This window comes from Anopheles arabiensis, chromosome 2, assembly GCF_016920715.1.
Source record: "Anopheles arabiensis isolate DONGOLA chromosome 2, AaraD3, whole genome shotgun sequence".
Taxonomy (NCBI): domain Eukaryota; kingdom Metazoa; phylum Arthropoda; class Insecta; order Diptera; family Culicidae; genus Anopheles; species Anopheles arabiensis.
Genome location: NC_053517.1, coordinates 108,780,582 through 108,795,214, shown reverse-complemented (window position 1 = coordinate 108,795,214; position 14,633 = coordinate 108,780,582). Strand labels below are relative to the sequence as shown.

Sequence of the window (14,633 nt, the reverse complement as noted above, 5' to 3'; positions counted from 1 at the left end):
ACAAGGTTTGTACAGGCGCACTGTGGGATCGCGTTCCCAGTTTCCCGTCCAAAAGCCAGCGGGTTATTATGACAGTGTCAAATGTTTGTTGCAGCCGAGCAAAAAGAGATAAAAAAAGTTTTCCTTCCCTACGGCTGGGCTTTCGCATCGTTGGCTGTACAAAAGTGGATAATTGATCGAATTACAAGATAAAACTGCTCTGCTAGGTAAACGACATGGGCCTATCGCACAGCATTGCCGTACCGGGAGGCGGAACCGAGGGATACCATGTTTTGCGGGTAAGTTTCGGGCCACTGTAGTAGGTGCGCCAAGCCGACAGATGACGTGTTCAATTTCGATCCAGCGCATTTCCCCCCCTTCCCGCTGCAATTGCGGGGCGGCCTTGTGGAAAGCTCTGGTTTGTTGATGCGGGCTTAATTGTTGACGGCTACTTTTTTTGCTTGCACAGGTGCAAGACAACTCACCGGGCAAGACGGCGGGGTTGGAAGCATTTTTCGACTTTATACTCGCCATCGGAAACACTCGGCTGGACCAGGACAACGATACGCTGAAGGAGCTGCTGAAGGCAAACATTGACCGGGAGATCCAGATGACGGTGTACAGCAGCAAGACGCAGAACATCCGGCTGGTGGACATTACGCCCAGCAGTACCTGGGGCGGACAGGGGCTGCTCGGGGTTAGCATACGCTTTTGCTCGTTCGAGGGTGCCAACGAGAACGTGTGGCACATACTGGAGGTGCATCCGTCGTCCCCGGCCGAGGAAGCTGGGCTGATCCCGTTCACGGATTACATTATCGGTGCCGATTCGATACTGCACGAGAGCGAGGATCTGTTTACGCTGATCGAATCGCACGAAGGTCGTCCGCTGAAGATGTACGTGTACAATACGGATCTCGACCGGTGCCGGGAGGTGACGATTACGCCCAACTCGAAGTGGGGCGGTGAAGGAAGCCTCGGCTGTGGCATTGGCTATGGGTATCTGCACCGGATACCGATTCGTATGATGCCGGCTGATGCAAAGGTGCCGCTAAATGGTGGAGCACAGTCCGTGCCGGTTGTTCCGGTGGGCAGTACGGCCATGTTCCCGAGCGCGACGACAACAACGCAGAATACGATGGCGGGCTCGACGGTGGACACGACGAATGCGAACCGCTCCATGCCCTTCATACCGATGGTGCCCCCGCTAGCAAACACGTTCGCTACACCGGCTAGCAATGCGGCCCATGATCTGCTTACGGTTTCACAGCCCACCAACACGATGACAGCCATGACGGCAACGACAACCCCGGCGGTGGTAGGCGATCTGGCCAACCAGTTCGCTACTCTATCGACAGCGACGGGCCAAACGGATCAGGTTAACAATAATGTGGAAACGCAAACGACACCGACGCAACCGGCGTACAACAATAATGCCGGACAGCCGGGAGAAGTAGCATCACCACCGATTCACGTCGGTCCTGCCATCTATACACCCCCGGCCGTTTCCGCTGAACAAGGTAGCTGTGATTGAATGTTGAATATGCAAAGATGCTTACTAATTTAAATATTCTAATCTTGTTTTAGTTCAAAATCCTTCTGCGAACGGTGAACCTGGTCCACAGCAGGTACCGATGGCGAACCTTTCCTATCCGACATCGTCCGTTCCCTCGCTACTACCAACGACGGGCGCCAATCCCTACTCGATGGCTAGCACTGTGCCTCCTCCTTCGACACTGGCCAGTGATTTCTACCAAATGTATGGCTCGACGGCTGCCCCCACCAGCGGTAGCACTGCCGTGGCACCGAGCGCCAACAGTTACGCCATGTCCACCACGATTGACTTTCTGCAGAGCCAGCAGCAGCAGCAGCAACCACAGCAACCCTGGGGCTCGCAACCTCCAGTACAGATGTACTCCACGTACCCTCAGGTGCAGCCGATCGCGGATCCGTCCCAATCGCCCGCCCACCACCAACAGGCGGGTGCTGGTGGTTCGGTTCCGGCCGCATCCACACTATTCCAAAGCAACGCCGTTACGACACCCATCTCCCTGCCCGGCATGCCGCCGATAACGGTCAGTGCAACGATTCAGCCGGAAGCGCTCAGAGGGCTGCAGTTCACTAACGCTCCCGTGTCGGGCGCTCCGCCGCAACAGCTCCAGCAGCAGCAGCCACCGCTAATGACCATGCCTGCCCCAACGCTGCAATGAAGCGAATGACAACGCGGAACAGGGACGAACGGTCGGTAATTGTGCAATCGCGTTGGATGTTGTACATAGGGAGCAATCCAACCCGTTGGAACGATCTTTCAGCACCCGGTTCGGAGCTGCGACCATCGAACGGAAAAGGAACACGACGGAGCAATGTTTTGGTGCATTTTGGTTGCCCTGGGTGACTCGCCGGATAAAGTACACACGTATAATTTTTATCTTGCGCTTTACGTTATGCCTAAGTTTAGTCAATCTATGAAACAATGGATAAAGTATCGTTATCTTTATTAAATCTAAAAATTATGTCACGTAAGCGAAAGGGATTGCATTTTTCTTTAAGAAGAAAAGAACGAATTGAATTGGTTTCTTTTGTCGGTCTAATATTTACACCATTCCATAGTAACAAGGAATATGAAGGGTTAAATCACATGCCAAGTTTAGATCACATTCGCCCTGCTGTCATGTGTCAAAACGACACTGAAGAGAAGAGAAAAAAAAACAAAACGAAATCGTTCACTGCAAAAGTTGTTTTCCTTCGGTCCGGAAAGTTACACTCCGGAAGATTGCCGGCCAGCAGCAAAATGTCCAGCCTAGTGCGACTATCTAACGCGCCACTGGTGCGCAACCTGGTGAACCACTCGCTACGCAGTGCCCGGCTGATTTCGTCCTCGCAGAAAAACCGCGACGCTGCCACGATCGACGTGACGAAGAAGGCGGCCGCATCGAGCAGTGGGGCGGCTGCCTCATCGGTCGGCACCGGGCGCAACTGGGTGAGCTATGGCTTCGACCGGAAGGATGAGACGAACGACCGCAGCGCCATGAACGCGTCGTTCTTCTTCACCGTCACACTGTGCCTGGTGCTGGGCTCGGCCTACTGGGCGTACGTGCCGGATCCACAGCTGCAGGATTGGGCCCAGCGTGAAGCGTACCTCGAGCTGAGACGTCGCGAGGCGGCCGGACTGGAACCGATCAGCAAGGACTTTGTCGACCCGGCCCAGATTGTGCTGCCCTCGGACGAGGAGCTGGGCAACACCGAAATCGTCATCTAGAATGGAGGAATCGAGTAGCAGCAGCCGGGTAGCGGGCAGAAGTCGCTGGATTATGTAATGTGGTCCGCCTGCAGAAGGGGGAGACGGTGCTGTTTCGGGTCTCGTTTGTACATAACAGCGGTCAGAGGAAACGAGACGTGCGTTCATTGTAGCACTGTGCGTCGCGAGGGAGAGAGTGCGGAGGAAGTTAAGTAACGAATAATAAATAGGAAAAAATCTTAAAAATGTGCGTGGTACATTGGATGGTGAGCATTTGGTCATGATTTGTTTTGATTTTGAATCGAGATGTCAGATCAAACGAATGTGATCTAAAATGATGGCGATAAACTGTTTTTTGGGAAAAGTTGCATTTTTTCTTAAGTTTGTATTAAATGGCAATAGAATTAATGGGAATTATTTTTCGCTTGATTTTTAACACAACAATGAACCAAAAGTAAAAAAAGGAACTGTCTTGTTTGTGTTTTCAATTATCGGGTGATCAAACAGTGGAACGACCAGTGTGCACGCTTTTCCTGCTTGACGTACATTGCGCGTTCGTGTCAAACCGTACAAAATGAGCCAACCCGTCGCATTCCTTATTTAGGTGCTTATTTTGCAGCAGAAAATGCGCGTAAATAATAAATCGCTCTGAAATTTGTGCAACTTTCAACTCAATTTAGCCACGCCAAACGCAAGTGAACCTGATTTTCGTCAAGCACTTCACCACCAGGCAGTGTGTACGCAAGCGAGTGTAAAGAACGTTCGCCCCAAAAATGCATAAAAAATGGCGCCGCACCAGTTTGGTCGCCCGTGAAGAATTTGTTATTGTGAACAACCAACTCCCCCCACTGCAGCGATAGTGTGTGCCGTCGTGGTCGGTCGTCGTCGTCGTCGTGGTCGTGGTCGTCATCCCGTCGCTGGTCGTGGTGGTGGTTTCGTGAAGGAAAAAAAATAAGTCGGAATTTCCAGCCACAGTGTTACGAAAAGGGTGTGTGAATAGTAAAGTCTGGTGTTGCGACGCCTTAAAAGAAAAGGAATCAAAAAGTGAAAGAAAAGTCCTCCCGTCCGGGGAGTGGAGAAGCAGCTCGCCACAAGTTGGATGCGTGTCGTCCGGGGGCACTGTCTCAGCAAGTGCACAGAGCGTGTATAAAGTGTACCAAGTGTGTGTGTGTGTGTTTGTGCGTGTGTGGATGATTGTTTTTAATTTAGCAACGACGGCGAAAACAGCAGCTCCTCCTCGCAGCCGGGGGCAAACAGGCAGCAGCAACCAACAATAACAGAGCAACACCATCATCATCACCATCATCATCATCGTCATCACAGAGACATGGCTGACCAGAACGAGAAAATTCTTCATCGCCTGCTGCAACAGGACGGGAACAGCATTTGTGCGGATTGTGATTCGAAAAGTATGTAGTGCGTAGGAAAAGGGATGGGGGGGGTGAGATCCCACATCCTGTAGGTCTGTCTCGAGCTCTGTGTGCGTGTGTGTGTGTGTGTGTGTGTTTGCGGTGTTCAGCTTAGTTTAATAGCAGGAAGTATTCAGGGCGGGAGCAGGCTTAATAGGTGGTGCGGCTGAATGCGTTGCATAGTTTTCTCCTTGACCAACTGTATGTGTGTTTGTGTGTGTATATATGCGATGTTGGCAGCAGCAGCCGTGTAGAAACGCAAATAGCAAAATAATGACTCATCCAATCATATACACTTCACCTCTTCTTTCACCGCCCCCTCACCCATCCTCTCATTGGCTATCTCGGCCTCTCTTTCGCTTCCCATTCCTCGCACACATACCGTCCGACCAACGCCATAAACAACACCAATCTCTCTACGCAGGCCAAACCCGTGCGTGAGATGCTTTCGCTTCTAAGCGTGGGGACACCCTATGTTTTGTTCCCTCGCTCTGCCTTCTCCTCCTGCTCAATAGCCCCACAACAATCCCCCGTTGAAGTGCATAGTAAAAGAGAAAAGCGTTACATGGCCCACCGCGATTGCCATGCCGTTGTGATGTTTCGTTGCAGTCTCCCTTCTGATTAGGAGATATCGGTTGAGCGTGAAGCGTGTCTCTATGTGTGAGTGGGTTTGTTTTGCTACGATTTTCCTGTCCCACTGGAACGCTGGGTGTCACACCCTGGCACCTGCTGCTACCCCTGCCCGCGCACGTTCATCCGGGGTTGTTTCGTTCGCTCACGTTCCCTGCACGTGTACCGCCTGATAACGTACGTTGGTGCGCCACCTAATGCGTAGAATGCGCCTGGAAGTGAAAGGAAGTGAGAATGGCGCCTCCCCAGTGAGAGCATGTGTAAGGCATGAGAAGGAAGCAGCAAAACACCACCACCCGGTCACCTTTTCGACCCACACATCGATACATTTATTAACCGGCACTGCTTTATTTATTATGTAGGAATGGGGAAAGGGTGGGAAGAGAAATGGGGGGTCGCTAAAAGCAAAACGCAATAGAAAAAGAAAACGTGTCTGGAGGAGCTGGGCGATCCAGCGTAAACAATTCTCACTTGCTCACTTGCTCACCGCGGTTCACTTGGTTACTCGCTCTGTCTCTCTCTCTCTCCCGTTTTGTCTTTCTCTGTGTGTGGTATTTTTTGTGTTGTTGTTGCTGTTACCGCTGGTTACTGCGTTGTTGGGAAACGAAGCAAGAACACACGGGAAGAATGAGTAACAAAAAAAGGCATAACTGCCCATAGCACGCAGCCACAAGGTTAATGCACTCCAGAAAAGCGTCGAAGACGGACGATGGGTTTGTTATTATTATTCGTTACGATGCTCTTCTTTGCGTGTTCCCGCCTTGCATCCTGGTGCGCTGTTGCTTTCATTCACATTTAGCGAACCTTCCCTTTTCCGTTGCAGGAGAGCTTTCTACATTTGTTGTGATTTACCCATGTTTGGAGTTAGTAACAGTTTACATATTTTTAATATTTATCTTAATTTATAGATGAAAAAATAATTCATTTAGTAAAATGCAACCCAAACCCTGCTCATAGGGCAACGTAAAGACAGATACAAGAAGGTATACACAGAGGGCACAGGTGTTAGTCATGGTTGCGTCATAGGGTTTGTTTTGATTTTTACCGAACCAAATTCTTACTACACAACCCCCCCCCCCCATAGCCGCGCGCGTTGGTGTTTTTCCCCGTCAGTATGAATAATAAATAGAAAACATCTTTCTGCTGCCAACAGATGCGTTCGCTTGCCTGTATGCATAGTGAGGATTATGAAGAAAGGTTATATTTTCGATAAACAAGCTCTCGATGTACTAACGTGCATCGTCGTCGAGTAGGTCGAAGTCGGCTGGGGGCGCAGTAAATGTCAGCCTGCAGCTCGAGAACATAACCATAGGCGGCATAAAACAACGTCTCGAATATTTGTGTTTGTTTGTTGTTCTGCCATCACGCAATGAGAGTGGGTTTAGCTTCATCATAGTGGGCTGCGTTTAATGATTTATGAGCGCGAGACATCGGCAACAGAGGGTCGGATTCAGCGTGTTAATTAATTGAATTTTAAATACTTATTAACGTTGTGCCCTTCGTACGCTCTTTTTTCCGATCAGATCTAGAATGGGCCTCATACAACATCGGCATCTTCCTGTGCACCCGGTGCTGTGCGGTCCATCGCAGCATGGGTGCGCACATATCGAAAGTGAAGCATCTCAAGCTGGACAAATGGGAGGACAGCCAGATCCAGCGCATGATCGATGTGGGCAATAAGTCGGCCAGACTGAAGTACGAGAACCGTGTGCCGGCTTGCTATCGGAGACCGAAAGAAAACGATCCACAGTAAGCCCACAGTACCGACGGATGAAGAAGAAGTACCATCATTAAAATGATATTTTTTCTCCATATTTTAGGATACTGATCGAGCAATGGATAAGGGCAAAGTACGAGCGGCTAGAATTCTGCATGATCGAACGCCCCAGCTACACGTCCGGCCGGATGGAAGGGTTCCTGATGAAGCGCGGCAAGGAGGACAGCCGCTACCAGCCCCGCAAGTTCGTGCTGTCCGGCCTGCACGACACGCTGCGGTACTACGTGAAGGAAAAGCGCGAACCAAAGGCCATACTGCGAATATCGGAGCTGAACGTGGTGTACGCACCGTCGAAAATCGGCAATCCCAACTCGCTGCAGCTCACGTTCATGAAGGAGGGTACCACGCGGCACATCTACGTGTACCACGACGATCCGGAGGTGATCAACAACTGGTACATGGCGATACGGTGCGCCAAGCTGCACCGGTTGCAGATCGCGTACCCGAGCGCCTCCGAGAGCGATCTGGTCGATCTGCTGACGCACGATTTCACGCGCGAGGGCTGGCTGCTGAAGACGGGACCGCGGGCGACCGACAGCTACAAGCGGCGCTGGTTCACGCTCGACGATCGTAAGCTCATGTACCACGACGATCAGCTCGATGCGCACCCCAAGGGGGAAATCTTTCTCGGCAACCAGCTGGACGGGTACTACGTCCGGATAGGGGCGCCGCCCGGTGCCAAAGATCAGGGCTACAGTTTTACGCTCTTCACGCCCGAGCGGGTGTACAACATGTCGTCGCACAGCGAGCAGGACCGGGACGAATGGATCGCGGCGATACAGAACGTGCTGGAGCGGCCGCTCAGCCCGCAGGACAATTCAAGTGAGTTCATTTCGATTGGATTTCGACCAAAGACAAAGTTTCTTATGTTTCGTCCCTCTCGTTTTGCAGTATCGGCCCGACTAATACGCAAGCGCGGCGGAACCAACCCAAAGAATATCTTTACGGGTAGGTAATACAGTGCACAGGATCCTTCGTCCGATGGGACGCTATTGTAAGAAGCAACGGAAAGTTGGCCAGCATCGCCAACCGAGCAAACATCAGATCATGGCGGAACGATCAAACTTCCGACCCGATGTCACGTGACACCTGGAAATCAGCTGGTTTTGCTTGAGAAAGACAACCAGCAGGGCCACAAACTCGATATAGAGGTTGAGACACCGTTCGGTTTCTTCTTCGGTTAGCGAACAAATGCTGAGTAGCACACTACCACAGTAACACATATGCGCAGCTTACAAAGCAGCAAAGGCTAACACGTTGGCTTTGGCTTGGGCCAACCATTATATCAACCTACATACTACTATCACCATAGATCTAGTTTCTCATTTCTAGACTGCAACGCAGCTCCATCGAAAGCTTTGGTTACGTTGTGTGTGTGTGTGAGAGCCTGCAAAAGCTGTAAAAAGTGCTTCGTAATGGGAATGATAAGCACCGAAAGACCTCTGGATGGTATTTATTTTCATATCGTTTATTCGCTAGTTTTGATTTATGGACTAAATGAGAGCGAAAGAGTGGGAGGTAGATACTAGCTAAGGAATGCACATAAAGCCAAGCAGACACTTTAATCACGCACCAATGCGATCTATTTATTGACACAGAACACAGAACTAAATATTAAAAATAAGCGCAACAAGCAGCTGCATCGATCGCTGAGAAATACTCAGCCAAATTGACTACGTAGAACTATGTTTTAATAGCAGGGCAAATAAGTTTTGCGAATGTACATTTCCTTCCCGAATCTTTTTTATACCTCCCTCCCTGTCTCTGTATATCAGTTCTGTGTCTGTTTCTGCTTCATTGCACACGGAGAGGTGTATATGCACAAACTAGATACACACACGTTGACGCAAAATGCACGCATTTTCTTTTTGCTAAACCCCGTTTAGAGCAAGAACAAAATAAGATTATTAAAGAATTAATTTGTTGTGGATAGCACACACACAGTACACAGTTTCGTTTCCGTAAGGGGCAGAAGAGGCAATCGTTTTCGCACTAAAATGTAGGTGTGTGTTTATTAAACGATCGTAACGCGCTAGTATAACAATGACAACCCGTGCAGGAGAAGACAGACGGCGTAGAATTGAAACGATATAACGAAACTAAAAAGAAACAAACAGCTAAGCTAAGGTAATGCAATTTCTACTGGCTGAAAAAACAGAGCCGGAAGTAAAAATAAGATTTAGAAGTACATTTTGCTTACAGATTTCGTAAGCGGCATTAGATAGGCAAAATTAAATTGAAGCAAAGATGAGTGGTGAGATATGCGTATCGACGAACGAAGAGCTGCGCAACGCCACGCAACAAACACTCAAACCTCAGTTCGATTCTAGCACAAGCTGCCGGAACCGCAGACTTTAACATGCAATTGGCCAATATTGCGTGTGGTGTGTGTGTGTGTGTAGTAGTAGATTAACCGTCGTGTGTGGTTCCTATAATGCCCAGGTGGCGAATCGCTCTCAGGGCAGCTCTAGAGAGAAAACTGCCAGCTAACTGTTTTAGTGTTCTGTGTCGGTTTTAAACGTATTTTTCTTTCGTTTTTTTTTATACAAACTACGACATTTCATCACAGAAGAAACTGAAAACACAGGCACATAAAGAAAAAGGCAAAAACCCACAAATGAAGATCACGTCACACGATACTCTGCTCAAATGACTTTGTTTTATTGACGAAGAATTGTAAACCCAAACGTGGTGAGAATGTAAGCGAAAGGAGGAAGGAACGAACTACAATAATCACACAAACAAGCAACACTAAAAAACCGGATCGAAATATGCCCCCCCCCCCTCACAAACAATTTACACAAAACTACTACATTGATTCAAGCCCGGAAGTAGAGAGCGGACGGATTACGAGTAAAACATCGTGTGCGTATATACAACACTTTTGAAGCTGTACGGAAGCGAATAGTAGTAGCGTGTAATACCTAGCACTAAGTAAGTGAGAGTTATATTTCGAAAGTGGCGCATGTAGGAACGACAAACGGTAACGAAAAGGAACTACAATAATTTGCCAAAAATAGCTAAATATTAGAACAAATCCGTAGTACAGGATGATGCACTATTCTGTGCAGAAGATGGTCGTGCGAAAAGCAACAGACCGAAGAGATGCCGAAAGACGGGCGACCGTGCGTAACAAGAATAAAACAACAACTCTTTTGCTACCAAGCAAACAATGGCCGTGTAAGTTGGAAACATGTTTCAACCGAAAATTGTAACAGTACTTCTGTCCCTAACCCGGATAGGGTACGATCGTGTACGATCCTGCCTGATCTTTCATCCAACTTATCCAATCATCCTGAACAGGTCTTTCGAAGCTAACCTCCTGAAAGATGGCAGTACGCTTGGTTTCTCGAAATTGCATCCGCTCGAACATGCGCATCGCTTTCGCGTTTGTGTCCTTTGTGATCGCTAGGTAGTGCTGAAGCTGCAATCGTTCCACCCCGAACAGCAGCATCAACAGTGTAGCTTCCCAGCCGTACCGTTTCCCCCGTGCCGTCGGTTCGGCGATCATAATTTCAATTTCACCCGCTAACCGATCGGTCTGCGGCTGTTCGTCCTCTGCTTCGGGGTGGGATTGGATGAAGATGTTCGTGTCACCGACCAGTGCGCCGATTTCGTCCTTTGTATCTTCGTACCGCTGACGATCGAGAATGAGAAAGGTGCATTCTGAAATAAGGAACGGAATCGTTTTGTAAGTGGTAAGTGAGTCTTTTTTCGTTGTTGTTATTGCAATCCTTACTGTCCTCATCATTACGCCAGCTGGCCTGCATTTGGTACTCCTCCTCCAGGGTAAGTGGTTCGGATGCGGTTAGCTCCTGCAGCTCTTCGCTCTTCATCCACTGGTGATATCTTTGGAATGGATGGTCGAATAAGACGTGTATATACGAAAGATATTTGAGCGTACATGTCGTTTTCACTTACTTCTCAACATGCTTACTCTCGTACGGTACCAGTATAACGTTAGTGCCGATGATCTGCAGATGTTCGTTCAGCTTCATAGTACCATCAAGATGATCTAAAAACAGATTTTAAGGTCAATAATCAGAGAGACGACATAAACAGCATCCGGATTAATATTTCCCCATATTGAATCATTCTCAAAAGAAGCTCGGAATGTTTGATTAAATTAAAATTTGTTTTATTGCTGCATACTTTCTATGCATAAGAAAAGGTCAAAATTATAAAAGCATTCGTTTAAGCTTAAAGTGTCTTCTTCAGCTGTGCCAGCTTCGTCAAGCAGGCATCGCGCCATGCCCGTCTCTCCGGCAGCTTATCGATCGGTACCATCTCCTCCATCTCCTTGGCCACCTGCTCTGCCACCTTGCCCTCCATGCGCGGCGTCGGGCCCATCGTCTCGCTGACCGCGTAGATCGTGTTGCAGTAACGATCGCAATAGTTAAGCATGCCTTCCGCATTCAGGTGTGCCGTTTCGAGCGGACCGAGGAAAGCGTACCGCATGCCCAATCCCTCCGACATCACCACATCGATGTCCTTCACACTAAGTATACCGTCCGCCACGAGGCGCCAGGTTTCGTTCAGGATCGCGTACTGAATGCGATTCAGCGCAAAGCCTTCGATTTGGCGCGATAGCGTGACCGGCTTCTGGCCGATTTCCGTCATCAGTTCGCGTGCTTTCGTGGTGTGCTCCGGTTTGGTCCACGGGGCCGGAACGATCTCAACCAGCGGCACGTAGTACGGTGGGTTAACTGGATGAGCTACCAGGACCTAATCGAACGATGGGAGGAAGAAATCGTTATTAGTGTTACAAACAAGTGGTGTGGATGATTGACATTTCGTACCTGTGCCCGATGCTTCATATCTTCGCTGAACAGTGAAGGCATAAACGTGCTCGTCGAGCTGGCCAGGATCGTGTTCGGTCCAACCAACCCATCCAGCTCCCCGTACAGCTTCTTCTTAATGTCCAGCCGCTCGGGGACACATTCCTGCACGTAGATGGCATCCGTCACGGCATCCTTCAGATTGTCCGTACCACGAATGCAGGCAAACTGTTCGGCCGCGCTCAGCGTACCACGAATGGTTCCCTGCTTTTCAACGCTTTCCAGCTCCAGCTTCGTTTCCTTCAGCGCTTTCTCCACGATCTCGGGGATGATATCGTAAATCGTCACCTGATAGCCGACGCCGGCAAACAGCATCGCCCAGGAACGACCTATAAGACCGCTGTGTTGCGGTGTGCGGAAGAAGGGCACACCAACGGTTATTACTCAATGTCAGTGCTAGGTCAGTGCTAGCGAGCAAACACGGTGATTGTTTGTGGCTGTTCTGTTCTGTCATTTGCTCTATCGCATTGCTGTCCAATGCAGCGCGAAAACATGCATCTAGCCGTTAGAATGAGTTTAATGAGCCGCTGTAATCGCAATCTGTTTGAAAGAGGTGGATGCCAGTGAGCATCCAGTGTGCCCTTCGGCGGTTTGATTATGTGTCCTAGAAAACAGAATTTGCACTGCAATCGACCTTAAATCATCGATTGGTTGCAATAATGATGCGATCATCAACAGTCTCTGAATGCGGTGACCTCTCTCCTAATGATTGGAGTGCATTCTTAAGTGTTGTGCAAATATTTGAAATATGATAGAAGGTCCATACATGTAATCAAAAGAATGATACATGACCTGTCCTCTGTTCGTTGTTAGTAGTTCGAGGCTAGAATATTTTTCATTTAAATGGACATCAATTTTAGCTGATCCTCACTGATCGATATTACTTTCTAAGCGCAAAATCTAATATTTTATTGTCTAAATTATACTACCATCGTATCGTTCACTTACCTTCCAATGATCGCAACTTTCTCTTTCTTCATTTTGCTAGCCATGCTTCTGCCGAATCTGCCGATCATCATCCCCCGTTTCAGTCAGGACAGCACAAGGGAAGGGACGGGAATGAAAAGATTGACGATTGTATTATTATGTGATCACCGTAACACACCACCCATACACAATGCCTTTTTTTAAAGCCACTCACCAATTGAATAATGTTTAACAAAACACAAAAAAGATACACACGCACACACACGGGATCGGTACTACGGAAAAGGGGGAAATACTTTCACTAGGATGCCGGTTTCAGCAAGATTGCAACAACCGCTGAAGGGTGAGTTTGAACCGGAATATTGGTCTCTGTCTCTAGAGCGCGCAAACACAACACAGCTCTCAGGCAAAAGGGTCCCGACTGCGCGTCCTATCGTACGGAGGGAATGGTAGCGACTGATCGATCTAGGGGTAGTTTAGCTCCGCATGTAGATAACACGAGGATCCGGCAAGCGTGGTCGGGCGCCAGTAGTAGGCTGTGACGGGAGAGGGAGGTCGCGTGCATTCCCGCGGTTGTGTTGTGTACAGTTTGCGATACGCGAAGTGTGTTTGTTTTTTTTTAAGCGATGGTGTACGCGATGATGGCGACCACTTACTTCACCCCGTTCTATGGCCACTTTTGTCGCGCCCGTTCAAATGGCAACTGGCACGCGCCAGAGAGAGCTTCTTAAGGGATGATGTTTCCAATTCGTACATTTAATGGGATATTTACTAGCTTTAAAAAAGGTTTGATGAAAACATTTACCCAGTGGACGCTTTAGCTAGTAGCTTCTTTTAAAATAGACTTCCTATCGTTCCGAGTTTGATCAAGGATAAGGCGAGGCAAACGAAACGGGGAGCGACGCTTCAGATAAGAACTGATAAATATATGAGCACCGATAGCAGCTAACAGCCAAGTGCTTAAACGCTGTGTTGTTAAACTGTTCAAACATATTCGGAGGCAGTGCAGTGTCGGTGGATATGGTGGCCAACAGTACAGCTTGTTATTTTTTACCACTTTTGGAAACCGATTCCGTGATAAGCAGTGCCGGTTGCGGAGGTTATCGGTCTCGACCAGCGGGAAGAGCGAATGGCATTCAAGCGAACCAATTAACCCCTGTCTTAATTTGAGGCTATCGACTAGAATAATTTAACGCATGATTGCTCCGCAAACAGACAGAAGCAGTGATAGTGATTAGGATGGTTTGCCGGGTGTCTCCCGGGAGTCACGCTGTAATTGAATTATGCTAACACCTCTCCCGTTCGGCAGCATAACGAACCCGAGCCCGAGTTAGACTCTGGGTGGTATGCTGTGATGGACATGTTGTTATGCGCCTTGTGACGAGGTCAACCCCCCGAAACAGGGCACAGTGAAACAGCTGATAAAGGGGTGGGAAGTACGCGTATGGCAAGCACCGTTAATAATGCTGGGAGATTCTAGTTCGGGGGGAAAACTACGACAGTGATATGAAGGTAATAAAGTAGCATATTTTATGTTGCACAGTTCTTGATAATAATAACAAAAAACGCGCGCCGTAAGCACGATGCACTGAAATGAAAACTCAGTAGGTTGATGCTACGGTCATGCATGTTACTTTCAACTCAAGAAGTTATCAACCGTTCGTTGCCGTACTTACTCAGAATCCTTAATTAGATGAATAAATATTAAAACTAACACTTTTTGGTAGAAAAACTTCGAAACAGATGTGCACTGTTTACGTATTTTTTCACGCACACGCACAAAAAAACACAAACAATCCGGTGCATTGACAAGTCGCGGAACCTTACAACAGCTATAC

The 14,633-nt window shown here is 48.5% G+C and overlaps 5 protein-coding genes across 7 annotated transcripts; 3 read left to right on the top strand and 2 right to left on the bottom strand.

Moving 5' to 3' along the window:
- Positions 1 to 83: 83 nt before the first annotated feature.
- LOC120894711 (Golgi reassembly-stacking protein 2) lies at positions 84 to 2,505 on the top strand. Its single transcript, XM_040297471.1, has 3 exons — positions 84 to 278; positions 449 to 1,496; positions 1,564 to 2,505. The coding sequence occupies exons 1-3, from the start codon at positions 216 to 218 to the stop codon at positions 2,184 to 2,186; spliced, it is 1,734 nt and encodes a 577-aa protein (XP_040153405.1). The 5' UTR covers positions 84 to 215; the 3' UTR covers positions 2,187 to 2,505.
- A 155-nt stretch (positions 2,506 to 2,660) lies between these two features.
- On the top strand, positions 2,661 to 3,460 carry LOC120894719 (NADH dehydrogenase [ubiquinone] 1 beta subcomplex subunit 11, mitochondrial). Its single transcript, XM_040297482.1, has one exon. The coding sequence runs from the start codon at positions 2,768 to 2,770 to the stop codon at positions 3,233 to 3,235; it is 468 nt and encodes a 155-aa protein (XP_040153416.1). The 5' UTR covers positions 2,661 to 2,767; the 3' UTR covers positions 3,236 to 3,460.
- Positions 3,461 to 3,794: 334 nt separating this feature from the next.
- LOC120894712 (arf-GAP with dual PH domain-containing protein 1-like) lies at positions 3,795 to 9,831 on the top strand. 2 transcript variants are annotated; one of them, XM_040297472.1, is made up of 4 exons: positions 3,795 to 4,623; positions 6,777 to 7,002; positions 7,074 to 7,852; positions 7,922 to 9,831. In XM_040297472.1, exons 1-4 carry the CDS (start codon positions 4,542 to 4,544, stop codon positions 7,984 to 7,986), a joined length of 1,152 nt encoding a protein of 383 aa, XP_040153406.1. In that variant the 5' UTR covers positions 3,795 to 4,541; the 3' UTR covers positions 7,987 to 9,831. The 2 variants fall into 2 exon arrangements, with proteins under 2 accessions (XP_040153406.1, XP_040153407.1); XM_040297473.1 differs by lacking the exon at positions 3,795 to 4,623 and adding an exon at positions 6,456 to 6,696.
- On the bottom strand, positions 9,649 to 14,590 carry LOC120894718 (N-acetyltransferase 9-like protein). Of its 2 annotated transcripts, XM_040297480.1 has the most exons (4): positions 14,472 to 14,590; positions 10,952 to 11,045; positions 10,770 to 10,879; positions 9,649 to 10,696 (listed from the first exon to the last, which is right to left on the bottom strand). In XM_040297480.1, the coding sequence occupies exons 2-4, from the start codon at positions 11,026 to 11,028 to the stop codon at positions 10,260 to 10,262; spliced, it is 624 nt and encodes a 207-aa protein (XP_040153414.1). In that variant the 5' UTR covers positions 11,029 to 11,045; positions 14,472 to 14,590; the 3' UTR covers positions 9,649 to 10,259. The 2 variants fall into 2 exon arrangements, with proteins under 2 accessions (XP_040153414.1, XP_040153415.1); XM_040297481.1 differs by lacking the exon at positions 14,472 to 14,590 and having other exon boundaries at positions 10,952 to 11,135.
- Positions 11,147 to 13,270, bottom strand: LOC120894717 (lambda-crystallin homolog). The gene is made up of 4 exons (XM_040297479.1): positions 13,010 to 13,270; positions 12,817 to 12,873; positions 11,830 to 12,208; positions 11,147 to 11,755 (listed from the first exon to the last, which is right to left on the bottom strand). Exons 2-4 carry the CDS (start codon positions 12,858 to 12,860, stop codon positions 11,231 to 11,233), a joined length of 948 nt encoding a protein of 315 aa, XP_040153413.1. The 5' UTR covers positions 12,861 to 12,873; positions 13,010 to 13,270; the 3' UTR covers positions 11,147 to 11,230.
- Positions 14,591 to 14,633: the final 43 nt, after the last annotated feature.